This window comes from Venturia canescens, chromosome 2 (genome assembly GCF_019457755.1).
Source record: "Venturia canescens isolate UGA chromosome 2, ASM1945775v1, whole genome shotgun sequence".
In the NCBI taxonomy this organism is placed as follows: Eukaryota; Metazoa; Arthropoda; class Insecta; order Hymenoptera; family Ichneumonidae; genus Venturia; species Venturia canescens.
Window position 1 is genome coordinate 15,030,894 of NC_057422.1, and position 27,689 is coordinate 15,058,582.

The 27,689-nt window shown below is 39.9% G+C and overlaps 1 protein-coding gene and 1 long non-coding RNA gene across 2 annotated transcripts in view; both read right to left on the bottom strand.

The window, feature by feature from the left end:
* Window positions 1-559: 559 nt before the first annotated feature.
* Window positions 560-27,689, bottom strand: part of LOC122407241 (Kv channel-interacting protein 1-like) — a 79,950-nt gene continuing 52,820 nt past the window's right edge. Inside the window, exons 4-7 of the mRNA XM_043413316.1 lie at window positions 9,713-9,901; window positions 9,365-9,438; window positions 8,189-8,401; window positions 560-7,815 (exon numbers count right to left, since the gene is read on the bottom strand). Of these exons, the coding sequence (XP_043269251.1) occupies window positions 7,705-7,815; window positions 8,189-8,401; window positions 9,365-9,438; window positions 9,713-9,901 (587 nt within the window). The 3' untranslated portion in view covers window positions 560-7,704. The remainder of the gene's footprint in view (window positions 7,816-8,188; window positions 8,402-9,364; window positions 9,439-9,712; window positions 9,902-27,689) is intronic.
* LOC122407242 (uncharacterized) overlaps window positions 14,310-27,689 on the bottom strand; it is a 37,353-nt gene continuing 23,973 nt past the window's right edge. The window contains exons 2-3 of the long non-coding RNA XR_006260171.1: window positions 15,850-16,295; window positions 14,310-14,474 (exon numbers count right to left, since the gene is read on the bottom strand). This is a non-coding gene — a long non-coding RNA (uncharacterized lncRNA). The remainder of the gene's footprint in view (window positions 14,475-15,849; window positions 16,296-27,689) is intronic.

The window sequence follows — 27,689 nt, forward strand, 5'->3', positions numbered from 1 at the left end:
GGAGTCACACGTCACACGGAGAGAATTAAACGGTAATATTTAGCGTGGAATTCACTGTAAAATTAACCGGATATTATTGACAGTGCGGACAAGTTTACGATAAAATATTTATTCCAGTAACTCACCGCAAAATTTTCAATACTTTCCGGAATTTTCAGTTTTATAACAGTAGATATTGCAGCTAGTGAAATTTGCGCCGAGTATACTAAAATTTACAATACACCTTTAGTGAATTTAACCGCGCATCACGGTAAAATATCTTTGCCCTAACGCGTAGTACGTACAATGCAGCGTGGCAAAATTCACCGTGACGTCAAAATTGACTAAATACTCCGCGCTAAAAGTTTCTACTGTGTCCAATTTTTAAGCAGAAAAATGAAGTTTCTCTTCCACAATAATATCACGAATTGCAGCTCTCGTCACCGCGCAATCCTAACGGGAAAATAATTTTCAAATTTAATATTCTCCGTGTGTACGCGAGTATAAATCGAAGAAAGTGAGGAAAGCTCATCCTCGTGTTAGGAAATAAAACGAAGTTGCAAAATTCGTAATACATCAGTTAACACTAATAATCAATTTATTTATAAAATAGTCGCATAATTCAATTTGTGATACAGACATTTTTAATAATAAACGTAACAGTGAGCGAGTATCGCAATTAAACTAATTCCCATTTAACAGAGCAGCTGTGTTTTATTAAAACAATTCACGAGTCCACGAAGACGCAGGCATTGCGATTAAAGCTCCATAAAATAATGAAAAAGGAACAATAGTCACACGGTTAAACGTTCGTCGTCGAAGGTACGTCCTCGGAGGATGCTAATAAATATTGATATGATGTCCGTGCGCGAGAGTTCGACCGTCCTGCGTTCCGGCAGTGCAGCCACTCTCAAGCGCAAGCGAATTTATTTCATTCCCGGTTGAAATAAACTCCCGAGAATATATATTTGTTGGAAAAATAATCGAACATCTGTGGCATCGTTGTAGCAACTATAAGCGTCTCGTTTATGAAAAAATTCATCGGCGTGGCCACCCGCTAATTGCTCTGTCAACATTTCGTCAAAATGTAGAGCATCGAAATGAAAAAAAAAAAATAAAAAAAAAGAAAAAAAAAAAAAATGGGGATTTCGAGCGGCCACGAGGATCGATCGGCCCATCCGAAAATACTATCAATCAATCGCCTCTACAGCTCATTAATTATTAATTATATACCGAAAGAAATTTATATTCTCGATTCGGTACAGCCAAGCTGTGCCTGCGGACAGAACTCCTCGGTCCGGATCGCACTTAGGGGTTTGCAGTATTTTGAGAGGAACAACGTGATTGCTTAATCGAGTTAATGCGTCGATGAGCAGATGAAAAGTCGTACGAATCTATGATGTATTATATAAAAAGCTTTGCTTCGTTACGATGGTAAATAAAAGGGCTAACGATAATGCGCAAAACGAATGGGGTTGCCAAGTTCAACGTCATTGGATGGTGTAACCTCTGCGCTCTTCTCTCAACGTCGTATTTTCATTTTGTATCTTTAAATCTCTCGGATAAATATGCTACTAACATTTAACAATCAACATCCAAACAATCATTAATATACGCACGCTCGACTGCGAGGCTGGCAGGAGGAGGATGCGTTTCTCTGTTCGTTTTTATATATCTCTTTGGCCAGCACAATATCGGGATCGGATATATATTGTTCTTTGGTATTCGTTCGTCATCACTTTTTTACAGTTCAGTTCCCCTTGCAATCGGCCCTTTATCTCGGCTGTCGGCTATTTGGAAAAGTTATTTTTCATTTTTTTTTTTTTAATTTTTTTTCCCCCATTTTCCGACAGCACGAACGATGGACCTGAGATCCTAGTCAGTCGATTTGAATTCCACATTGGCCAAATACACGTGGATTAGTCGGTATTTAAAGCTATTGCGTACGTAGTCTTACCACGTTTACATTTTACATATACCGCCGAAAATATATATCGCCGCGTGAATCGTATTTACCTCTGCAACCCGTTCATATCCAACGTGTCATATATTTCTTCTTTTTTTCTTTCTTTCTAACTTTATTCATATATATATATATATTTTTTTTTGTTTATTTATTAGCGTTTCAACGGTTTTCTTCTCTCAGAGCTACGCTCGTTCTTCTGAGAGTCTTGCTGGGAGCTCCGATTTACGAATTTCGTTCGAATGAACGATCCGCGTGTACACGCGCGTCCATCAGAAATGCGAGACATCAAGTTTATCGAGTCTAACGATTCTCAGAAGCTACACAATGGGATTAAATTGTTTATTCGTTTTCTTGTTGTTTTGTTACTCTTCTATTTGCGCGTGTGTGTGTGTGTGTCTGCGTCTGCTTTTTTCTCTTATCCGTACAATAATCCTATATATATAGTCTATGATTGGACCATCTGACCATATTTTAAATTAATAATTCGCCGTATATTTCTTTTCGTTAATCGGTAATACGTAGATTCTTTTTATTTATCTCAATATTGGGCTACTTATTCAAGCTGCCCGCGTATCTTTGTCCGGATACTCTCGGGCAGCGTTATCTCTGGCGTTATATCGTAATTAATCCCTGCAATGTTAGATCTGACAGACGAGAGGCAAACCATTAAGATCGAGGAATCATTGTGTACGTGTGTGTATGCGCGTGGAGAAAGAAACGGATTTGGGCACGGTTGCTCTTCATTTTTCGTGCTACCCTCTCAGTGCATAATTTTATCGAAATTATAATTTGCAATACAAAATTAAATCTTCTGCAAATCTTTTGCAAATCACTTTCAGAAGATATTGAATCTGTTTTATTTTTTTTTTTATTTTTTTTTTTTTTATCATTCTAGGTAATAAAATATTCTAAAGAATGATTATTTGATTATTTTTGAAGAAGCGAGTCAATTAGATCGGCTTGAGTATTGATTCTGATGCAGCTTGCTTCACCAGGAGGCCAAATTCACTTTGAATTGTGTTACGATCAGCCAACTTTACGAAGCGGACTAAATATCCTGAAATCAGATAGAAAATGTGGACCGAGGCTAACTTCTCGAGGCCTTGTTGAAAACACCGAAAATTCGTGACTCGATCGGACTTGGGTTTTTTTGGATTACTTTTGAATAAAGTTCAATGGATAATGGATTTATCTCGTTCTGTGATTAAATACGCTTTAAAACCCGCGTGGCGTAGAGACTAACGCATTGCAGATTCAACTATTCAGGTCTACAGTATCTCGTTAAGTCCTACCCGTAGATAATTTACAAGATTATGTTCCATTTTCGATTCTAAGTTAGATAACACGTTATTAGAGAGTTCTCGAAGATAGCGGATTTGTTGGCGTGAGCGATGCGCCCTTTGGCTTTGCGAGAAGTTTATTATTATCGAATATCGAATACAGGGAGAGGGAGAAAATTGTTGTATTCCGTTGGAAATTTGAGCTGAGGTCGATTTTGCTTTGTATTCGATTCGGAGAACAACTTTTTCTATACGATCGAAGCGAAGTGTCGCGAACCGATCAAAGATAACTGTGGAATCGTTAGAGCTGTGTAACTGATGAGAACAGCAAAATGAAAAGGCTTGAAGATTTCTACTGGAGAATCAATTGAATCAATCATCAAGTTTTCTTTAAGAGTTTTCATCTCATTTTTTCCCTTTACTTTTCGTAATATCACAGCAGATATCGAAACTGTTTTTTTCCTTTTTTTCGTTTGTAGAAGCAACGAACTCTGATCAGAATGGCGAAAACAAAAACGAGAATGACGATGGATGATTTTCCGATCGCGAGGTCCGCTCACTTTTAAGATACCGATAATTTCTACAATACTCTTAAGTATCGAGCTATTTGAGTTAAATATTTTACGTACCGAAGGTTTTGGAAGTCATTAATTCGCACGAACGAGTCGCTACGAATTAACTTTATAGTTAAAAATTCGTCTCCTTTTCCACCGGCAATGTTAGAAATCTTGGTTTCACTTAAATGCTTTGCCAATTACAAAGTTGCCAACTAGAAGATAGTTTTACAGCGAAGAGAATATAGAGTCAGATTATCCACTGCTAGATCACACCGATCATTTCCTAAGCAACGAATAAATTAAATAAATCACTCACATCAATGAGGAGATCGGGAGGAAAGAGACGAAGTGATAAAACGGAGCTCAAAGAGAGGGAGAGAGATTCGCGTCGAAGATATCTAACAATCGGTCGATGATAACTTTTAAAATTCTATCTATCGTTATAAACCCGTCGAGCTCTGCACAGAGATTGAAAACCGGGTGAGATTTGTACCATAAAATACAAAATCTCTCGTGATCGGTTCAATGTCATTATTACATTATTTGTAATTACAGGTAACGTCAAAGACATGCGGTAGTGATCGTGTTTCTCTGAGACATCGATTAATCTCAGTCAACACTATAATCAACTTATTATCTAATTGCAGCCCAGCTAAGAATAAAAAAATTCACTGATACCGTCGTGTTGTTTTTTTTTCCGCGATTCGCTGCCAATAATTTCCTTAAAACTTTCTCGGAAAGCGTACATTTTTGTTATCTCTTTTTCGATGCATCATAATCTTTCTTACAGTTTTCATTGAATAGTTCACAATCGAAACATGGTTACAAACAAAAGTATCAACGAAGCTTCCAAAAGATCGATCATCTCGGAAAAACTCTGGGTCCATGCACAATCGTCGCTCCCACAGTGTAATTAAGAGCCTCTACCGTTCTAGCCATAAAACCAAAAATCACAATTTGGGGTCGAAGAAATGAGCGTTCTCGTCAACTAACTCACGATTGGTTCAACTTTTTCGATGCATCGCAGTGTGTTGTCGAGTACGCGTGTTCGTCTCTCGTTACTCACACTCTCATTCCTTATAGTAATTAACCCGAATTAGGCAGTGATAAAAAATGATTATATATCCCTGAAAAAATGTATCTCGCGATAAATAATTTGCACCAATATCGTTGCGGTATGCCTCGATGCTAATCGCTCGCAGCGAGAATTTTCCATCTCACCCCGGAACCCCCCACTATCCACGATCGTTTTTCACTTTTTTAAAACCCATTCTGTATTCGTAATAGCACAACACTTACAACATCTAACACCTAATTTACGATATAATTTATATACTTTTTAACCTGTCACAAAAATAAATACTTTTTTGTTTTTTTTCTTCTTCTTTTCATCCCATTTCGCTCACACCGTTCGGTTACACACTATGAACAACAGACTTGGAGAATTTCGAAAATTCACGTACCGATCGACCGACTATACTCGTCAGTGTTTCATTTCTTTCCCCTCGCTTGCCTCATTGATTCCCCTTTTGTCGTTCCATTTATTATTATATATTTGTATATACGAGCTCAGTGAGGAAACGAGACGAGGAAATAACAGGGTCCAGGTGAACCTTATGAAAAGTCAAACGACGACAATAAATCATTGATCAAAAGATACACTCTATATTCTAAATAATGACGAACTCGCATGAATTTTTTACAAAAATACTAATAAACACTTTCATTTAAATCGATGCGTCAATCAGAAAAACCAAAATAATGCCCGGTAAGGGAAGGATCCAGCCTCTGATTATTTGATGATACATTATTTTTTAGATATTACTCCAATTAACGTGATTATCTACAAGGACGTTACTCGAACAAATGTTTCGCAATAAAAATTACGCCACCTTCGGTCTAATGCACATTTTATCGACTTCTGTGTATCGCACAAATATTGTGACATTCAAATTAAATATACATCAAATAAATATCTTACTTTGTGATTCTGATTAATCATCCGCGCAAGGTATTTTCTGAGCCGAGCGTAGCGAGAGCAATCTTATGGAGATATTACGGTACGAAAGAAGTTACGTTTACAATCGAGTTGTACCGTGCACCGTTTTCCTTTAAACACATTTATTCACAATGTCCATTCGAAGTAGTTTCAGACGATGAAGTTATCGAGTAACCATTCGCATTTGTCTTAGTTCAATTTTGATTATTTGGATGCAGCTTAGAACTTTAAATGTTACTTTCGTTTTCATATACAACTCTTCAAGCGGCATATTGGTTTCCCCAACGTAACGACCTTTCTTTTGTCCATGTTCGAAGCAGCAAGTGTTGATTTAAATAATAATAATAATAATAATAATAATAATACCTTGATCGAATAGTCCAGTAACTGAAAACCTTGTTGAGTTGTTTTTCCATGTTTGCTTGATTCATTTATTCGTCATCGGCAACAAAGCACTCAGCGTTTGCTGGATTCAGAATTGTTGATATAAAAATAATTCGACTAAAAATCTTAAACTCTGTTTTTCTTTTTTTCATGTACTTCGAGATAAATTCTTGAGTCGTAAGGTATCGATAAAAAATATTGGAATCTGCGTGTCGTTCACGTTATATTGGTCGGTGAATTTGAGTTTATTCCACTCAATAACAAAGCTCTTTTCACCTGCTGGATGCAGAATCGTGGATATATAACCCACTTCACCAAAATCTTATGTTTTCTATGATTCTGTGGGCTCTGTGTGAAGTCTCAACATTCGAAGCTATTTTCAACTCGTCTGATTTACAAAAAGCGTTGTTCAATGATTATTCAAACGCATCGTCGTTCGAAATTATCCTCACTAATTCACTGGTAAGAAACAAAAACACGAAGTTACCTAAAAACGTGGGTTTTTCTTCTTGAGAACACTCCACGACTAAAGACGATTCCAAAAAAAGTTATAGACGCTTCTCAAAATGATAGAAATTAGCAATTTAACGAAGGATTAAATTCATCGAACTGGAAAGCAACGATTAACAGCTGATATTTTTGAACTACCAGAAAACTGTTCCATTCGAAAGTCAAATACGAAACTGCCAGAGAAGAGAACGAATTAATGACATTCGTTTTTTTCACGAACAAAAGTCGTCAAATTTCTAGCTATCAGACCCGAGTAGCTGCCTAGTTGAGTTGGGTTGGGGAGGGCAAGACAAGAGAACATCGGACGTGGTGGAATCCAGTGAAAATATGAGAACCAATGAGTCATGAGTTTTGGTGAAATGATTTATACACATATATACGCTCTGGGTAAATCGTGATATGCAAGGAATTTTGTATAGTCCGATGAAACACGGAGGTAATTATGTTCGACGACATTAAATCGTGGGCGCGAAAAAAAAGTGGGAGAAAAATGATTTTTCCATGCGTCGGAACTCCCGCTGGCCGTATCGCAATAAACCGTTTGATACAGCGGGGGAGGCTGAGCGCGGCAGTTGGTTGTGCCCGTTCTCAACTTTCGTTCCGGAAGCAAACGTTACGATTGTGATATTTGTATTGTTTCAAAACGTTTTGTTTGTTTGTTTTTGGCACTTTCCAGGATTCGCGTATCAAATCGGATACATCTTTAGATCGCAACGATCGGAGCTTCAATTTCGATAAATTCTGATGAGCGATTCGTTCAAACGATTTCAATGACGTCCGAGCTCTTATTCCCAAAGTACTCGTTCCTATCTCGAGAATGAGAAACACCTCTTCGGTAGAAAGTCGTAAGGCAACGACTGCGCAACCTTCGTCCAAACTTTGGACATTCCCATGCTACGACTTTCCCAATCTTCATATTCCTTCCCCTCCTCCCTTGGGAACCAACAATATTGAGCGATTTTATTCATTTCCGTTGTCTTCAGGACTCGTTCAGGTCCATGGCGCGTAACGAGGTCTCGATGCCGGGTGTCAGAAGGCCGTGTCCAAGGCTGCCATGTTCGTTGAAATTTCTGGATCGGCACGACACGCCTCCAGGAATTCCGAAAGCGTTACCACCCCGTCCTTGTTGCCGTCCATTTTCTGGAGAAAAAATATTTATTTCAGACTCAGCTTAATAAAAAGTGGATCCAATGATGCGTTATTTCAGAATTAATAGAAAAAAATGAGTTACGCATGAGATCGTTTAGAATTTGAACGATTAATTTTCATTTTTTTTTTTTATAATTCTTCCACAAAATATCTTCGTGCATCGATAGCCAGGGGGAAATTCTGGATAATTGACATTAGCGTTATCGCTACAGAGCATTCGCTTTGCCATAAGCAATTGTTCGCGCAAATGAAATTTTAATTGTCGATCAATGAAGCGGGAACTAATGACTCAATCGATTTTATTCGCGTCCTATAAAAGCACCCAGTCGAGTTGGCTATTCGTACGGATTCTTTAAAATCTCACCTGAAACATCCGATCAACCTTCTCCCTTACGCCATCATGGTTCATATTAGGGTCTGCGAATTTTCCCATCAGTTCGTAAACAGCGGTGACGATGTCAGTCATTTCCTCTTTGGTGATGCAGCCGTCTCCGTTGATGTCGTACAGAGAAAAAGTCCATCGAAGTTTTTCGTCCATAGAGCCACGTGACAAAATGCTCAGGCCAGTCACAAAATCCTGAAGGGATCAGGAGCTTCGGTAAGGTTTCGTTCAAACGTACACACTTGCGCACAAACTGATCCACATTGAAAAGGGATCATTCGGAATGGATGACATTGGGGGCTGCGAATAGTTTGCGGAAATTTCGGTCGCCCAGTTGAAGCGAACTGATTGGATGAATTAGACGTCATATTTTCATTCCATCGACAGCGATGGTCGCACCAAGTCTCGCTGCGTGGTTTTGGCGATCTTCCAAGCTGAGCAAGCTTCGCTTGCGAGGGCAGTCCGCGGATGGATGACCGCTCAACTATACACCAGCTCGTCCATCGATCACTGAGCCGGAGGCAGTGTTTCTGGCTTTCTAATTGTGTTAACCAACTAAAACTCACCAGAAGTAGTCGTCCAATCAACACAGCTTTTCTACAGCTATCCTGGCTTCTCGTAAAAACGTTATCTTGGAAACACGGGATCGTGGAGGAGCATGAGAATTAGAGTGGGGCGAAGCAGAAGTTACGGGATGAGAATTTGAAACTGAAAAGGGGCTCGGAAGCAAACGTTGATTACGAATATTTTTCTTCATTCTTTATCTTGTTCAACGAGGGCAACAACGAGTTGTCGAAACTTTGTTATTTGGATTTACCGTCGCATTTACACTATTACAAGGACTTTACGTTGACCTCATTTTTCTTCGACGTCACTTTTTTGTTAATTTTGTAAGGGTTTCTCTACTGTTAGTGACTCCTTTTCAGTGTCACATAAGGAGTTCGCACGAAGGCTCAGGGAAACTGGAAAAGACTGTGTCGATGCACTCGCCCATTTACTGGCTACACAGTTCGAATGAGCGGTCACCCATCTAAGAACGGGTTTCCTATTCAACTGCTTGGAAAATCGTCAATGCCGAGACAGGTCGACTGAAAATGAATCGCTTCCGGTTCAGCGAAGAACGTTCCCCAGTATGATTATCAACTGAAATAAGCTTACCTCAAAACTGAGAATTCCGCTGTGATCTTGGTCAAGAGTGTTGAATACGTAATGGGCGTATTGACTCGTATTTGCTAGATGTACAAAAAACATATAAAACCCATTGTGCAGTGATGAAAATTGGCAAGAACTTTCCACGGAAATAAACGAACATTTTCTGGCGAGAGACTTTTGATTATTTGTTCTCCACAAAAAATAGAATTTGACTCGGTAATAATCGTGACAATTAAAGTTCCTCTTACGCAGTAGTTTTTTGAGTTTTAATTTTTCCACTGTGAAAGTCTGCGTTTTGCCGGCAGGTAAAACAAAGTAAGGCAATTGAATGTGAATTCGCTTGTAATAACTCACCTCCTTGGGGAAAGAATTGAGAATATATGCACTTGAAAGTATCCTCTCTGACCACTCCAGTTGGACATTCGGCTTTAAAGCCTCGATAAATTCTTTTGAGCTCCGCTTCGGTGAAGCGCGTAGCTCTGCACAGACTTGCCAATGAGTCGGGCCTGTACCTTGGTGTTTGTTCCTCCTCGTACTCCGAATCTGTAAGATCATGAATGTGAAAGTTGTATTAGGGAAAAACTTGCTCCCTGTGTTTTCTGAGGAGTGTTCGACTGGATTCGAGTAACCTTTGCGATTGCCTGAAAGAGCATGAGCGACAAGTTGTTTTTTTTTTTATTCAAGGGCTGGTAAAAAATGTTCTCTTTGTAATAAAACTCCACCGAGAGCTCCGTCCGTTCATTTTTTTTTATTTTTTATTAAGAGTGGAATAATTTCAATTGCGTGTATTTCTGGTCGTATGTGCACGTGTACGTGTGTCCGGGTAGAGAAAAATCAAGATGAAAAAACGCTCGAATGAACTTCATTCAATAGTTGGGCTCTTCATTCCGGATGTCCCATTTAAATTTTTTGCTTAATTTCGAGCAATTCGGAAATGTGTCAGGAACGAAGATCCATCAAGAGCTTAATTCCAGTGCGAACAATCGGAAAATCGTCGTGGTGGCTCTTTCATCCGGTGAGTCGATCATTATTATGGATCGACGGAGTTTCATTCCGTCGAGAAAATAGAATGGTTGAGTACTCGGAGAAACTTCAAAATGAGGAGTGATCGTTATAATAAAATAAAAAAATTACTCAAAATTATAAATTTTGACATATTTCAAAATATTTCTTCGTGCGATTTTAAGCATCGAAATCATCAGCGCTTGACTTCTTAATCTGGAGGTGCTTCTTGGCATGGTTCTCGCAGCGTCATGTCGAACACTGTCACGAACCAATCGACCAAAGTGATCGATCAACGTAATCAATAGTTCATAGCTAATTGCTTCATAAAACGGGAAAAACAATATTTTAAGGAGGAGCAGAGACCCTTCAGGGGCAGATAAACCACGATATTTCGCATCATACCAATGGGTTATTTATATACTTCCGTGTTCGAGATTCCACGATATTCTCGTTGAATGCACTCTAATTAAGCGGCTCAGAGCAGGCTGTTTCAAACGAGCCGGTAGCGCTTGCGTTGTACGTTCGTAAGCCTGTGTGAGCTCGATATATGTAAGGCAAAAGTGGAGTGTACGAGAATTCAAGCAGAGCGATACATTTTAGTCGTAACAGTGCCAATCATTTCAATGATGCGTTTGATCAGATCGAATGAGGCATTTGTCACTAAAGTGGGATGCGTTCTGAAGGTAGTAAAACGAGGGTGGTATACTGGCGACCGAGTTCTTAATTGCTGAAAATTGTTTGCCTTGCCTCATTAAATCCGCTTTAATGTGTTCGAATAGACGAAGGATGGGATCGAAGATAACCGCAGAAGTCACGAAGTAAATGAAGAAATAGGTGTCGCCGCTGAATTAAGGCACGAGAAAAAAGTGCTAATTAAGTGCTTTTGGAGGTATCAAGGAAAAAATTCATTTTGGACGTTACTACTATGGAGAGGATTTCGTTCAACGAAGGATTAAAATCAATATTACACAATAGCGGGAACAATAAACGCGCCATACAATATCCGACGGAAAGCTGTGCGAGCAGGATTTCGCGTGTATTGTGTTACGTCGAATAATCCTTGAAAAATAACCGGCTTACTATGCAATTTTTACCACAGATAAAACTCTTCAGCTCTATATCATTCCTTGCAATGTATCTGTAACGATTTTCATGTAAACCTATTACAACCCGGTTTTCACGAGGTTCCATAGCCGATAGTTTCATTATTTCAGTATTCATTTTTTGGCAATTCCTAGAAGCGAGGACCTACATAAGTTTAAGCTTGGGTGAACACTTTTTCAATTATCTTTGCATCGATTGACTTTTTTTCCTTAGATTTAAGGTAATTCATGCAGGAAACGATTTTCTTAAGAAAATTTTGAAATTTACAAAGTTTAAATGGGTAGTCGACTGACACGCGTATCAAATTTTTAAGGGTTCGTCTTATTGGTTACTTAGATAAACGTATTTAAATATGAAGAAAAGTACACAGGGTTATAGGGACTATGCGTAAAAAATCGTTCATCTTTTCATATAACGAGTGAACGCTTCTTTCGAAGTTTGTGAAATAGTACAAAATAACAATGAAGTATATATAACGAAGGATTGGGAAAAATTCGAGACGATTGTCTTACTAGTAATAAAGATATAGTACGTTTGAGGTTGAACGAAATTGGTAAAATGAGCACTCGTAACCTCACATTTGTTTATTTCGACATTTTGTTTCTTCTTGGCTTGGTCCATTCCTGTCTTTTTGTTAAAACTTTTTTCTCGATCCATTTCCCTTTGTGTTTTCCCTTTGCCCTCTCTAAAGCGATTTTTTACATAAAAAACTAGTATTTTAGTCAGGGACGAATGAAATTTGGGGTTCAGTCAGTGAAGGATCCCCGATTAATGCGGATCACTTGCAATTTCATTCGCCAAAAAAAAAGTTGCAAAAATGTATTTACAATTTCGAATTAATAACTCTGACATTAATTCAGAGTGATAATATCCTTAATTAGGAAGTAAAAATCGACCCAATTTACGATCTTATAGGTACGATCTACCTTAATCATTTCTAAGGATATTCGATTCGACTTTTAAACTCGCTTTACCGTTGGGATTCATAACAATTACTGTCTCACCGTCCGCTGTCACACTAGTCACATCTACTTTCGTCGAAAATCGATTCATTAGAAGGATACTCAACCGAATAACTAAAAATAACGGAATGCCTGCGCGAGCCCCTTTCCTATACACGTTCTTGTGCAAACCGGAGTTTGCTGAGTTTATAGAAAAAAATAGACGAGTGACTACGAGAGATATATTGCAAGAACTCTTGGAAAATGTTTGAAGTGAGCTTTCCTGGACGAATGTATCCGTACCATGGGTTAGCGAGATCGTTAATTCCGTTTCAGAGAGGTTCTCAGTTGTTTTTACAGTATTCCAAGATAACTCGTGCTCCCCGTTCTTGGTAATTATATGGAACAGCGACTCCAATTTTAATGAATCGTATTGTATTACATTTGAATAGTTAACTAGATGTAAAAACATGTGAGTGCTCGAGTCTGATTCACTGGAAACCGAAGTGACGTATGGCTGCGTGCAAAAATATATAAAATCAGCATAATTCGCTGCGAATGCAAGTGTAAATGTGTTTCCAAACTCATTTCGCTCGAGACTCTGAGCAACTAAAGCTTCCTCTGCACGCTGAGCTTCTTCGTGGAATATTATCGTTTTTGTGCATTGATAATAAAACTTTGTCGGTTTTTAGGGCAAAGTATAGAGGGAACTCGCACCGGTTTAATCACAAATTTTTTACTGTATTATTTTGTTAAGGAAAATGAGGTTTTTTGTAGATGAACGAAAATATGGCAACTTTCGCAATTTTAACCCTACACCTCTTGTGCCTTTTTTCATACCCTCAACCTCATGACCGGGGTTTGAACGCACCCCACTCTTTTTCTGCTTATAAATCCGGTCCTACGATGCTAAACTGACTTTATCCTACACCATTTTCTTCGTTTTTTTATAACGAAAAGAATGATGTACGATAAAACTAATTTCAATTGAATTTATATATAAAAAAATCCGTCGATAATCATTCGATAATGTCGCTTGTTGGGACAGGAGCGTAGTTTGAAGTTCGCGTGGGGTGTGCTCACACCCCAGTCATGCGTTCTAGGGTTAAATCATTTCCAGGTAATATTTTCATGAGAAATTTTCTTTGGAAGGGCGGATGTTGAAAAATTAAACTGCCATAAAACAGGATGAAATTTCTACAAAAAGTATAGATTTTTCTATCAAATGAAGTGACAAACATCTACTGAGTCCAGTGGTTAGTATACCTAAAGCAAATTTAACGCCGGTCCAGGCCTGTCGTACGTAGTTAATGAAACGTCTGTACAGGGGTCTCGGTGGCCTCTTCGGTCTCTCCTCTTCGTCGTCTTCGTCTTCCTTATTCGTTGACGTTCCAGGTGGTGGTCCGACACCGCTAAGAGTCCCAGCTTGATTTCTCTCGCCGAGGATATTCACGACCTCACGAAATCCGGGCCCGACTCCCTCAAGTCCTGGGGGATAGTTCGCGGGGGCGACACCCGAACCGAGTAAGGTCGAAGCGCCGCCCCCGCGTCCTCTGTCTCGTCCCCGTCCACCGCGACCCCAGGACCCTGTGCCACCTTCATCGGAATTGCACCAAAAACGTTTCAACTTTTGGAAATTTTCATTTTTCGTGTTGACTTTTAAAACAAAACGTGCATTAAAAGCTGCTCTCTCAACATTCAACGGAAACTGTTTTCAAGATGACGCTTAAATTGGCAAATTATTTCTCGAAGTCGAGGCTGTACCTTGCCGCTTTTTGTAGGAGGGGAGCCCCACCACGGGGCCACATCCCCCCGCGCTCCCCGCGACCGAGGAGCTGATGGTGACAAGACAAGGGTTCCCAGGACCGCCACCCCCGCACCTTTCGATTTCACGTCGACGGCTTCGACCGCCGCCTCCACCTCCTCCACCTCCACCACTCCCGGCAGACAACACTACGACGGGCCCCCGGGTACAGTATCGGTCCTCTCGACTTACGATTCCCGCACTATCACTTCTCAACGGGCCTCAATTTTTCCTACTCCAATTCTTACTCTCCGTTGTTCAACTTGAAAATAATAAAAATTACGAATTCCTTTAGATATTGTTGCTCGCGTCGACGGTTGGTTACAAAGAGAAGTACGAAGCATGCAACATTTTTTGAAGCATTCCATGCCAACCCTGCAGACTTTTTCCTGATCCCCTTCTTCCTGTTCCCATTAAAAAATTTTGAAAAAAATTTCTTTTGGGTAGCACTCGAAAGATTAGCCCGGATCTGCTCAAAGTGGGCTCAAATTTCTCGCAGGCACGACGCGAAATGTTTCATTCAGCAAAAAAGAGATCGACACTGGACGTTGATGAATTTTTGCGAATAATTTCTTCTCCAAAATAAGAAAAAATGTGACTGCAAAGTCCAACTTGCTAGCGTTTTTGTGACCCAATTTTTTCAATATTTGTTCTAGTGCAAAAAGATTATCGCCGTGTTTCGATAAATATAGTAAATCGCAATTAATAAGTTGGTCGATCTAAGATATTTTTTGGGGGAATGAGGAACTTTTATGTACCACCCTGCATCTCGGTGTGCAGAGAGGCAATCCTAGCTATCATCCGATAATATACTGTATGCACGAAACTCGATACACTTTTGGCTAGTCAGCGTTTTTACTCGACTAACGCGTGTGGGAGAGCGAGAGAGATTTCTTCTATGAAAAAGCTTCGCGGAGCCCGGGAAGATATCGAATTTTTCAAAGCTGCGGATACAGTGACATGAAATTGTGATTTCGTTTCAATACTGCTCGGTGAGCCAGAATTGTGAGCGAATATTTAAAGATAAGATATGTTTGGATGGTTCACGAAGCAGGAAAAGAGAGAAATAATGTTGTCCAAATGACAAAGTGTCTCGTGGGTACGAGGACGTAACATTGGGATATCAGAAAATCTATTCTGCCACGAACTTTTATACTGCTTTTAAACTATCACTGCTTTTCGTAACAGCTCCGGTTTAGGAGTTCCCTTAGACGATAAATTGAAGCGAGCCCTGTTCAAAACTACTTGAAAATCGATTATTCGGTTGTATTAGTTAGCAAACTTCAACTACTGCGTTAATGGGTCTGAAGGACCTCTAGGAAATTCAGAAAACTCGAACAGTTCGAGCTCGCAGGAGGATAGTAAAAATTATGACGACGAGAGCGTATTTTTTCTCATGGTTTATCTTGTAGCTTCACGAAACAGGATCCAATTACATGGCTAACTCAGAATCCCCAAAATAATTGAATTGCCAGTTGTTAGGAAACTTCGATCAAAATTCATTAAAGTGTTAAGATTTCGCCAAGTTCCGAGAAGCGATTACTGCTGTAATGGAATAATAATTTGAACAAGTCGGTCGCAGCACTAAAATCAAATGAGTGATATATAATTGAGAAGCAAAGTTCATATTCTCTTACCGTACGTGATGCTCTGAAATCCTGTAGATTCGTGCTTCAGAATAAAAACATTTAAATGTGTCACCAGTTAGACGCTTCGGAATATTTATTCCAATGTTACGGGCAAATAAATGATTTTCTCGTCTCCGAGGTTTCTCTTAACCGAAGGAATGCAGCCGCCACTTTCGTTTTCTTTACGGAAGCGTTAGTTGAATATTCTGCCGCGCTTACTGCCCTTTTGCACCCTGTGTAAGTGTTGAATTAGCACGGACGTTTGTACGTTCTTTCGCGACACGGCCACCCTTCAGATTTGCTTAAAATTTCACTTGATTCGGTGGCTTTCTCAGCGGAGCCATAATCCCACGACATTGCAGTGAAATCTTTAGCTCGGACTCTCCACTCGCAGTTAGCCGCGGTGTTATACAACTATCTCCCCTTGCGCTTTCTTTCTTTTTTCATGTTAGTATCTGAAACAAGCCAACAAGAAGAGAGTTTCGGTTACAGTAAATTGCTAGGAAAAACAACACACGGAAAGCGGAAAGTTGTAACCAGGTGGAAGAAAGAAATGTGGAAACGTAGCGGGAAGTTACATTTCCTATGTAATATCCAATTAGGTCGAATAAAGTATGAGCCAAACGTTCCAGTCTTTGTTAAAAGGAATTATCAATAAAACTGGAATTGTATGAGCAGCTTAAATAACGGAAACAACTAATCGTGTTTGCGAATTCTACTTTGCACAAAAAAGAGCCAACCTGTGTTGTGTAATAATTATTTGTTCATTTTCCTCGGTAATTAAAACAGTGCAAACTGTTATTGGCGTTGTCCAACGTTGTTGTTCGTAGTTAATAAGCTTTTTTATGGTTTTTCATCATTGGAACGTGAACGTGTAGAAAGGAATGATGCAGTCAATAGAATATTCATAAACTTTGTACATGGTTGAGCACTTTTAAAATCATTAGGAATGAATACTTTTGCGTACGTGGTAACACGAAGTGGCAGTTGATTTTTCGCTTTTGCATTACCAAAAAATAAAATTTTGGCGATCAACCAATCGACGAGGCTTTTATTCAATGTTTTATCGAATCTCCGTCCTTGCAGCGAATCGATAAGCTACCGAGTACTACAAATGTTTTTATAATGTCGGGGAACCTATTTGCAAAAATAGGTTGAATTTGAAAAGGATTTTTTTCGTCCCGATGTCATAAAAAAGGCATGAGTTTGAAGCCTCGAACGGAGTAATAACCTTGGAAACTAGAGTGTGCAGGTTTGAAAAAAAAAATTGTCATAGAAACGCTCGCTTCTTCTTGACGGACAGACATTCTCCTTTTAAATTATGTGGGGCCTGCATAACGACTCGGGAGAGGGTGTAAACTTCGTGATAGCTGGATGTATGAAAGTTATCGTCGTACCATTGTTCTAAGGAAGTCGTTTCGCTGCATTGTAGTTAACAGACCGTATATAGAAAAATGTTTTAAAATAATTAGTACTTGCTGGTGACATTATTCGTGAAACATTTGGATGATGATAATACACGGAACAGAAATAATCTCGCGGAAAACTAAATAATACGCACTGCTCGAAACTTTTTCAGGAGCATTCGCGTCGCATGGAATTAGAGCGCTATTTCTCATGATAAAATCTCACTGGTAAATCGTCGTGAATAAAAAAAAGCTATCTCGCCGCTGCTGGGAATCTCGTTACATTTAAATCTCATTTAGCAAAGTATGTCTATGACGATTGTAAAATCGAATGGCTTGTCGAGCGACGGTCCAACGAATTTACGTACCTTAACGAATTGCTACAAGCTCGTCTTACCACTGGTCGTTTCTTTCTTTGAGATTTCATTCGTTCGTTTACTCTTTCCAGGCCAGCTTGTCAGTCTTATCTTTTACGTTATATCGATCCGTATATTCAAAGTAAGAGTACAGAATTATCGAAGATTGGGTATTTTGAGAATTTTTTAAGCAAAGAAAATACTTTTTTCTTTTATAATTTCAACATAGCCTCGAAGAGACGAAGATTTTCGTATCACAGATTGGTTTTGAGTCGATGAACAAAATTTTGAAACTCTCGTGTGGGCTGGAGTCCCCACTCGTAAATATTCACTAGCTTCGTGACAAAGGACCTGCCAATATGAGCATTGTTCGTATTGTTTGCTAAACGTAGGTCTCCTGGGCCTGTATTTCATGAGGTGACGTAATAGATTTTTCAGAAAAAGCCTTTTGGTTTAGCCTTCAAGGTTTTAGGCCATTTGGATTTCAGGATATTCTTTCACAGGATATTACGTTGTGGAACATTTTGTTACGGATATAGTCTTTGACAGATGATTAAAAAATAATATTTTTCTCCATTTTCGAAAGAGAAGCCTGAAGGTTTCTCTTTCTCTGTTATACGCGAATTGAAATGTATTAAAACACGAGTGATCTGTTTCTGTTCGGTTTACCCAACATTCTCTCGAGACTATACCTGTCAGTTATTCGCCTAATGCCTGAGTACGAGATATGTAGGAAATATCAGATTCCTATTTTCCCTAAGTCAGTAGATATTTACGGGAAAAAGAAGAGCTACAGATCATTCCCTGGTGAAAGAAAAACAACGTGAATCTTCATAGGAAATTCGAGCATGTTGGAGAAAATTGAGCTACTGGATTTCATAACTTTGAACGACTGACAGATCACTCGGAAGATTGTAAACTTGATTTCGCATTATTATAGGTTTCTCCAGCATATATACACGTAGTCTTCAAGTCAGCAATAACTTCGAAAAAACATTTGCTTTTCCAGTCAACAAATAAGAAAAACAGAACGTTTTTGGGGGTCTATCGGGTGCAGTTTGCTCTATTATTCTAAAATCGGAAAGAAACGTCTCTTGTGATAAGGATTCAGTAAAAGGGCGCGAATTGGAGAATTTCCAGGGTAAAGCACACCGGAAATGAAACTCAAACCCAACCGTCTTGAGTTTCTACGTCAAATGTAAAAACGTTCCAATTAAACATCCTGTAGAAACTGTCGATAGTGTTGTTCAAAATTAAAGTTTTCTCCACACGATTATTCGGAGCGACACTCTTCGTACCTCCCTCCCTCCCTCCCGATGGATTTTCCGCAATGATCGATTGCTAAGGCAGCACAATTTGTGGCAATGTCCTCGCATAAGAGGTCGACACGTGGGTATTAATGCGCCACATCTGCTGACATATTTCACGTAACGTGAAACTGACATCTAGCGTTGCTATATTTATAAAAGACACTTACATCACGGAGGGATTCTGCTAATGGGTTAGTAGAACATCCCGTGTGCCATAAGGATATACGTCACCAAAGAGAGCGAGAACGGTACCTGAAATATAACACACCACCTTCGCGACGTTCCAGCAGGACGTGACGTTTCTCCTGTCTCGGAAAGTTGTCTTCTGTGGCGGGGCTACCGATACCGACGTCGAGAGATTCGCTCACGACTTGACAGCCGAGGCCAATTTATGTGCGCGCGTTTGAACACTCGTGGCTTGATTAAATTAACCGTAGTTGCAAGCTCTGCGCTCTGTTTGCTCGAGATATTGATTTTTTTTTCTGCAATTATCCAAATGGAGTGTTGGTACTACGCTCGAAAATGCTCAGCGGAGTCACTCCGAAATTCCCAACAAATATTTTCACCTGTTAACTCTCGAAGCCACACTACACATTAGCTACTCAACGTTTCCACGCTCGTAGTTTTCATTTAGCTAATATATGCGAATATACTAGAGAACGCCAGTTTAATGAGAAAAACTGGTATACCATAAATCCCAACAAAAACACGAACGTATCGTTTAAATCATCTTTGATTTTCGGGTCTTTATATGATTGAAGAATAAAGACATTTATAAAATAAAGACTCTGAGACAAAAGATTCTGAGAGAATTTTCAATATTTGTTTCTTTAATAATTAATTAATTACAGTATTTCAGAGAATACTGTAGATTGTATTTTTTCTTTTTTCTCTCTTTCGATTCGTTGAACTCTGCAGCTCAACGCATTGAAAAGATATTAATTACTTATTTTTTAATTTCTTCAAAAAACGTTGCATTTTTTCGCATACATTTTTTATGTTTATTTTCCCCCCTCACTGAGGGGACGAAGAAAATTTCTCGGTCTACAATATCATCCGAAATTCACGTTTATTTTAGACGAAATTTTTCTTTGAGCAATAGAATCCCGAGCTCAGAATCTCGACTATATTCCTCTCAGTCTTCGGATTGTCGCACAGAGAGACACTTTCAAATCTGCACAAAGTTAATTTATCGCACGTGACGTGTATCGGTTGAACACTTCACTCGTTCAGAAATCGTATGTTGCTAACAAAACAGACGCAATTTTTCTCTTTTCTCTAGTTCCCTCGCACCGTCTTTGGTTCAACTTTGTTTCATATTTCAAGATTATTTCGACACTTTTTTACCATTTTAATTGAATTTTGCCGTTGTTTTGTACGTGCCGTTGAAAAATCCTTGTGATCCTGAGTAGAGGGAAGTCTGACGATAAAAAGAGCTCGGGGTACAACGTTCCAGCAAAAGCTTGACGTGTCCCGAATGTTTCTCACCGCGGAAAGAGTCTCGAGTAACAGGTTGAGTAATTGCTCTCGAATCGTTGGGATTCGAAGGTACTTAAAGGCGCAATTATCATCGTCTCCCTCGGTATCTTCACGGCTCAGAAGTCCTCGAGAGCTTTCGAGTTCTGTTGGCTAAATATCTTCAACGAGAAAGTCAATCGACGCGAAGATTCGTGTGCATCTGTGCAAATATACTCGTAGTTATGTCCCCCAGGAGCAAAGCCACATGCTTGGCTATTCAACAAAGCCGAATGCCCTCACCGAACGTTCGTGTCGTCCAGCCTTCTCGGATTTCAAATTCACAAAGCGTCAGGATGTGTGCATGCGGGGACACAGAGAATGGTAAGTATCGAGCCACACACAACTTGTAACAATCATATATACGAGGCTCGAGTGACGATTTACGTGCGGTCGTTTCTGTCGCCGGTTGATGGAGAGGCCAAAGCCACCGAATGCGACGCTACCGGTTGAGGCGCAGCGTCATTGAGAATTTGTGTGGGAGTTTAACAGAAATAATTGAAAAATACTCTTCGCCTGTTCCCTGCTGAATTTTTTTTCCGCATAAACGCAAGCAAATAGTCTGAGCCCTTTCGATCGCAGAGCCTCATCGATTTATCGGCTTTGATCCATCAGTAACAGGTGGTTTGGACATTCTTTAATGAGGCTAAGTCATTGAAGACAATCGATGTAGAAAACAAGGCGGGGAGGGATTGTCAATTGGAGGAATATCGATTTCAAAAATTCCGATTGAAGGAAGGATTCTACTAGACTGCGTATATCGATCCAGGCGATGTTTGGTGGGGTGAGTGTTGGACCAGTGGGCGGCACTCTGAGTTACAAGGTCAGCGTCGCAGAGTAAGAAGCGAAACCTCAATTTGAGGTGGTATCATAGCTCTGCGGGGTTTTTTTCAGATTGCTTTACCTCGAAGTCGAGATCGTAGCGTTATTGTACAATAGAAATAAACTTTTTTTAAATCTCCTTGTTGAATGGCGGTCCTTCGGGCCAGGTAATAAAGCGACATTTCCGAAAGAATTTGGAGGATTTTTGAGGGAGTATGAAATGCTTGAGGGGATAGTTAATCCGGACTTCTCGAATTGCGAAGGCAATTATTATTATTATTTGGATTCCTCTTAATGGCTCGTGGGGACAGGGGTGCTTCCTCCGACCAATGCTTCGTGTACCTTGTGAAATCGCACAGCGTTATTTGGGGTTGGGCTCTCAATGAGTTATAATCAGTAACAGAGATATTCGCGTGCAAGAAAAGGCAGCGCGGTTTGGCCCATTGCTACGAAACGGTGCGGCGAAGGAAAAGCTTTCCCCGCGCCAGCCAGGCGGCTGTTGCTCTCCCAGCGGTAGTCATGGCAACAGGTGGTGGGTCTTTTCGAACGACTCTCGCACATCGACACTGTTTCCCCTTGCCGGCTCTGCTGCCCTCTTTCACTATTTCACAGCTGTCTTTCGTCTTAGCATGTATTCCACTCGAGGGATCTTTCTTGCTTTCACTTCATATAACACGTCGAACACGGGGCGCATGTAGACTTTTTCTTATGATTTCCTATCTGCCATGCTTCTTAACTTATCCCATCATTCTTTAAGCAAGTTTCGAGGCAGTGAACACGAACTTCTTCGTGTATCTAGCCACGCTCTCTCTCTCTCTCTCTCGTTCTCTATGATGAGAGGATTTGGCAGTAGCCCATTTCGAGAACGATATAAGCGAGCAAGTCAACTGATAAAATATCCCCAGCATTCTTATTATTATTCTCTACATAAAGTTATTTAGATTTTTATATGCTAAAATGATGGGAATAACGGAGCTGTGAGACTGGCATCGAAAATCTTTTTGGATCAATAATTGACGTATCCGGAACGAAACAGTGAGAAACTTTTGCAATAGACGCGCGGCCCCAGTAGCAAAAAAGCTTTCCCCTTCTGGGCTTTGCTGTTGACGAAACGAGAACGAGGGGGTGCGAGAGAGATATGATAGAGTCCCTTTGATGGATGAGCCAGGTCAACGCCGCTTGAAGGCTCAAAGGTGATTGATTCTGGGATTGTGAGCTCCGAGGTATGCTGCTGCTCCGGAGAAACGTCACCGATCAGAAAAAAGATCACGGAAGTATTTGCGATCGTGCCCCGGTCTATTACTATTCCTAAGTTCCACAAATATTCACTGTCCATAAAGAGGCTCACGATGTCTAAACATGACAAATGGATTGCTTTATTTTCTTTCAAAACTATGCAGAAAAATCTCGAGTCAGAATTTATTATAATCGATCTTTAAGGAAGTTGAGGCATTAGAATGAAAATGATGTCACCGCTTTTAAACCGATTGCATTTTATAAAGTGAAGTGTAAAAAAAAATCAGTTAAATTTTCAGACCGTTTAGGAGCGTCGTTGCTGAGAAAAATCAATAACAATTTGGGCCAAATAACATGTAATCTTATGGAAGTCAAGACACATTCAGTGATATCTCCGTTAAAAATGATGCTAAAAATATGAAATTTTTTGGGCAACATGAGCAAGGCTTGCCGAATAATGTCAATTTTTTTCAGATTTATTTGGAGATTTGCTGAGATTATATTAATAATAATCTGTTTTCCGTGCAGTTTTTTGAGGCTAGGATCGTCACTGTTCGTGTTTTCGACTGAGCTTTCACCAGTTTTTCGTCTTTTTTTCCCCAACTTTTCTTTAAAGTGTATGCAACACTGCCAAACTGTAAACTGGCCTAACTTTTGAAAGGTACAGGTCATCACTTTTGGGTAAAAAAAATGACTGTACAGCCTCAACTTCCTTAATAAACGCACGATCGTGTAAACGTTGCGAATAACATATTTTCCAATAACTCAACATTGCCAACCCGTTGCAGCGTATTCTTATACGTAACACAATTTCCGCTACGGTATTTCTTGCAGCATTTTTCTTCTCCAGCTGTTACTCCAGCCTCCTTTTCTTACTCCCGCGTGTTCTCGTTTTTCTTTAAGTCGAACTTTTTTATTATTAATTATGCTTGAAGAAATTAGGTATGCAGCACGGTCTTTGAAAAGCTTTGTTCGTTCGAGATACACGCAGCTTTAAGCGGAAGAAACGCCTCGGCGATGCACTGTGCGGTAACGCAGAGGCCAGCGAAGAGCAAGGGTGTCAGGCAGATCGCGCTACACCCTTTATAATTAGAAGTAGCTCGGAGAATCGCCCTCGGACCTTTCGTGCTCCAAGAATATTGTTACCTGGACTGGGTTAGCTTCAAAATATTATTGCGGAAGTCTCGGTAAATATAACGAACGCCATCGCAGGATAGCTCTCGTCTCGTACAATCTGCGGCTTCTCTCTGCATCCGCTCGATATTTTAGTTTTACATTTTGACTGAACCGTGTCTCCACTGCGTTTTAACGTCGATTAAATTCCTGCGTTATTAATATTCCGACATTTTTACGAGTCATCAAAAATATGGGTCTGCCGCGCGGCTCCGACACGGCCATTTGAAAAAAGCGAGCGGTATCGCTTGTCGTAAATGCCTCTCGATATTTCGCTGATGCTTTTCCGATAACGGTAATACATCGACTTATATTATCGAGAATGATATGAAGTTATGATCGCTGATATCGTTAAATTATGCATAAACAATCTTCAATCATCCTCCCAACGAACCGTGATTTACTACACTTCATTCCAATCTGCTGTCCACGATAGTCCTGTACAAATTCAACAATATCGGAAGCACACCATCAACGCAATCGGCGATATATCGCTTGTACCGCGTGTGTACATGGCCTCGCACCGATCAGCTGTGCGCACGTCAACGAGCACTCGACGCGAGATGAACGATCGCGTAAAAAGGGGCTTTACGTGTCTTCATGTTTTTCCAGACGATCCCTTCACAATTAATCCCAACATTTTCCTCTCGATAATAAAAAAGAAAACGTCATGCATAATACCCGGTTTATCTCTAATTAAAAATTCAAAGGAAATAATCGTTGGATATTATGGCAAGAAAAAGTCTGATACCGTTATAATTTTCTATTAAGGATCTTTCCCTTCTTAATTAAAATGTATTAAAGCGATGAGTTGAGATACAAAAAAAAACGTCGAGGGCGGTTATTATTCATCGAATTTTTAAAGAGGATAGATTTTTCACCGCGTTCTACCTTATGCCGCTCCGCGCATTTTCACTGCGACTTATCTGACGTATAGATTTTTGCGGATATCTCTCTCAACGAATCCGGATAACGGTGCGGTGGGCGCCTCTTGCTTAGATACACATGCACTTGTGACAAGATGAATTGGATATCCGCTCATCATGCGCTATGCAAAGCCCGCTGAGTGTAACCAATGTTTTCCGACGCGCGGTGAATGCGTTTGATGCTTCGAGAGAGCACACGAGTATCAGATAAGTGGGATAAACGATATACAACCGTCAGAGAGGCTTTGAAATCGATATTAAACGGTACATTTCCCTCTCCGTTGGCCCACGATTAGATCCAGTCGATAAGTCATTTAGCGTATTACTGTATATAAAGCGTTTCATAGGACGATAGTACTCCAACATATATTAGTACTCAGGCACGAGAGCTGCTTCGTTTCAGCCCAGGCCACGCTGTATGAATTTATTCGTTAACGCCATCCGTATACATTCATGGGCATGCTATGTAAATCAAAAGATTGATGGCTATTTTTTGTCTCCCCTGCTGCTGCTGCTGCTGCTGCTGGCTTGCGACGAGGAAGATTTGTTGTTGTGACAACACGTGGATATTTGGGGCATGGTTTTTTATGCTACATTCGTCTCCAAATGCTCGAGAGCTTTTCATAAAAAATACTCAAATGAAAAATACGAGTTTGAGGATTTGAATTTTGATGCTTTGATGCCTACTTTGCGTTAATGAAGAATATTGGTGGTTCGATTTTATTTTTGTTTTTTTTTTGTTCTATGTCAATAAGTATTTTAGACGGTTTTACTGGATTTTGTATTTTAAAATGATCATGATGCATGAATTTTGGATGAATTTCTATTCGTATTTTGGGAAACGGAAAAAGATTCTTGGTATTGTTAAACTTCGAGCAGATATCGATGTGCGAATCGCATTTCTGTGCTCTGGTTTGGATTACATTTTATTTATTTCGTGTGAATTTTGAGGGATTTTTCAATGGTTGGTAATAAATCGATAAAATATTTTTGGACTCCCCAAGGTGGGAAATGGAGCACAATTTTAAAGTTGTTCGCGTTGGGTCAGGTCTCGGTAGAGATGAATTTCCCTTGGTTACTCTTGCTCTCGGTCCATCTTCATCGAATAATTATGTTCCTCGTGTATTCTATTTTCTCGATAATGAATTTTCTACCGAGGTCTTATCGAGCCACCCGAATGAGAGTAAGTTAATTACCGCGCGGTGGATGCTCGAGCTATAAAAGTTTTGTGTCTGAGTTTCACAAGATCGTGCGACGTCTCACCTTGCCGTCAGCACTATTTTCTTCAGTTGTCATTTAACTGCATTATTTTTTCGAGTTTGCCTCAAAATGAGACCTTATTATGCCGGGGGATGAATTATGCGCATATTATAATTGACAATTTTACTTTCTCGAGCCAATACCGATTTTAAAAATGACTCATTCGAGTGATTTTAGTTCCTTTATACACTTCACGTCATCCGAACGGTCGGAGCTTTTTTGAAATTGTAGCCAACACGAGAGAGCCCCTTGTTCCATCATTACAACAGTGCCAATAGGCTCTCGACCAACGATTGAATATTTTATCGAGAAGATCGAGTGCAGTAGCAGAATCACTTGGGCGTGATGCTTCATGAATCCATCAATTTTGCGAAGCGACGAAAATTCACGGTTCTCTCCCCAAAGAGAACATCGAGAAACTCGCAGTTCGAGCCAATGAACACGATCAAATAAAAAAATGGAGCACACTACGAAAAACGGAATAGAGAGAGAGAGAGAGAGAGAGAGAGAGAGAGAGAGAGCAGGGCGGAGAGAATGAAATGATGATTTCACGTGCGCTCGTTTATTGGATGACATTTTGAAGAATCGATGGAGCATAATGATGAATGCACGATACACAACAGTCCATTTTCATCAGTAGCTGATAATTGGAATCCTCTCTACAGCTCATCCTACCAAATATTCGATTTATCGTAGAAAATGAAGAGTTTTCAAACATCAATGAAATCTCTAATATTCGATATCATCGGCTCGAATAAAGAACAAGGTTGTAAAGATTAGGCTTAAAAAACGTTTCGATATTAAAATATAAATATCTTTTGAATTTTATAATACGAAATGGAGGTTTTTCTTCTTTTCAATAAAGTTTCATGTCAGGCGTTGATGGCTCCGAACAAAAGTACCTCAACCGAGCAGCAGCTGAAGCTTTTCTTCACAAGCTTGATACTAATTTCCTCATAAAAAGAATATGCTTTAACACTTTTTCTGACGATTTAAAAACCACAACACTTTGTTGGATTCTGCGGTTTAACAGGGGCGTTTCCCCAAGCTTCGCGTTGAAGAACGGGGAGGAGCTTCGACCATAACTCCGTTCGGCTTTCATCCAGGAAGTTTAGAACTCTTCTATTTCTGGAAATTCCGAGCTACTACCGAGGCTCCGCAACTTTTTTTATCCCTCGCAAACTGGACATCGAGCGTGCCAAGAAGATAACCGCGATATCTCTTCTAATTACTTCACACCAGAAGTAAATCGTATTATTTCTACTCTCGCGATTTTCAAGTTTCGCAGCTCAAGAAGTGTAAAAGTACACAATTTATTGAGCCATAAAAACGTCATTGCGGCTTACCACCTTTTCTCCTCGCTTTCCCTTTCGAGTATCAAAATGGATGTTTTTATTGTTGAAATAATTGAAGTTGGAGGAGAAGCCCGTGCGTGCACGGACGAGCGAAGTCACTAAAAGCATTCGCGTTCCTCTATCATAAAATGGAGTTCGCGTTAACACGATAAATGTATGTAAAAGAGCTTACCATGCAGCTAAGAGCTGAGAAGCTAGAGGAAGGTGTGTCCATTGAACAACTGTTGAAATAAACTGAAACAAGGACTGGCGCTGAGTCTGGAATACGATGAGTAATTCAGTGCATAATCGCATGAGACCTCTTTTTATAGCGTGTATATATAGACGCGCGAGGGATGCTGCGCTACGTTGATTAATCGTTCATGAACAACGCAGGTATGAATCAACGTACATTTACTCCCACCATTTTTTCTGTGCAGAAATGTCTGCTTACGAGTAATGAAACGTATCTTTTACACGATCAGTAGAGTGGGCGCCAGCACCGGTTCGA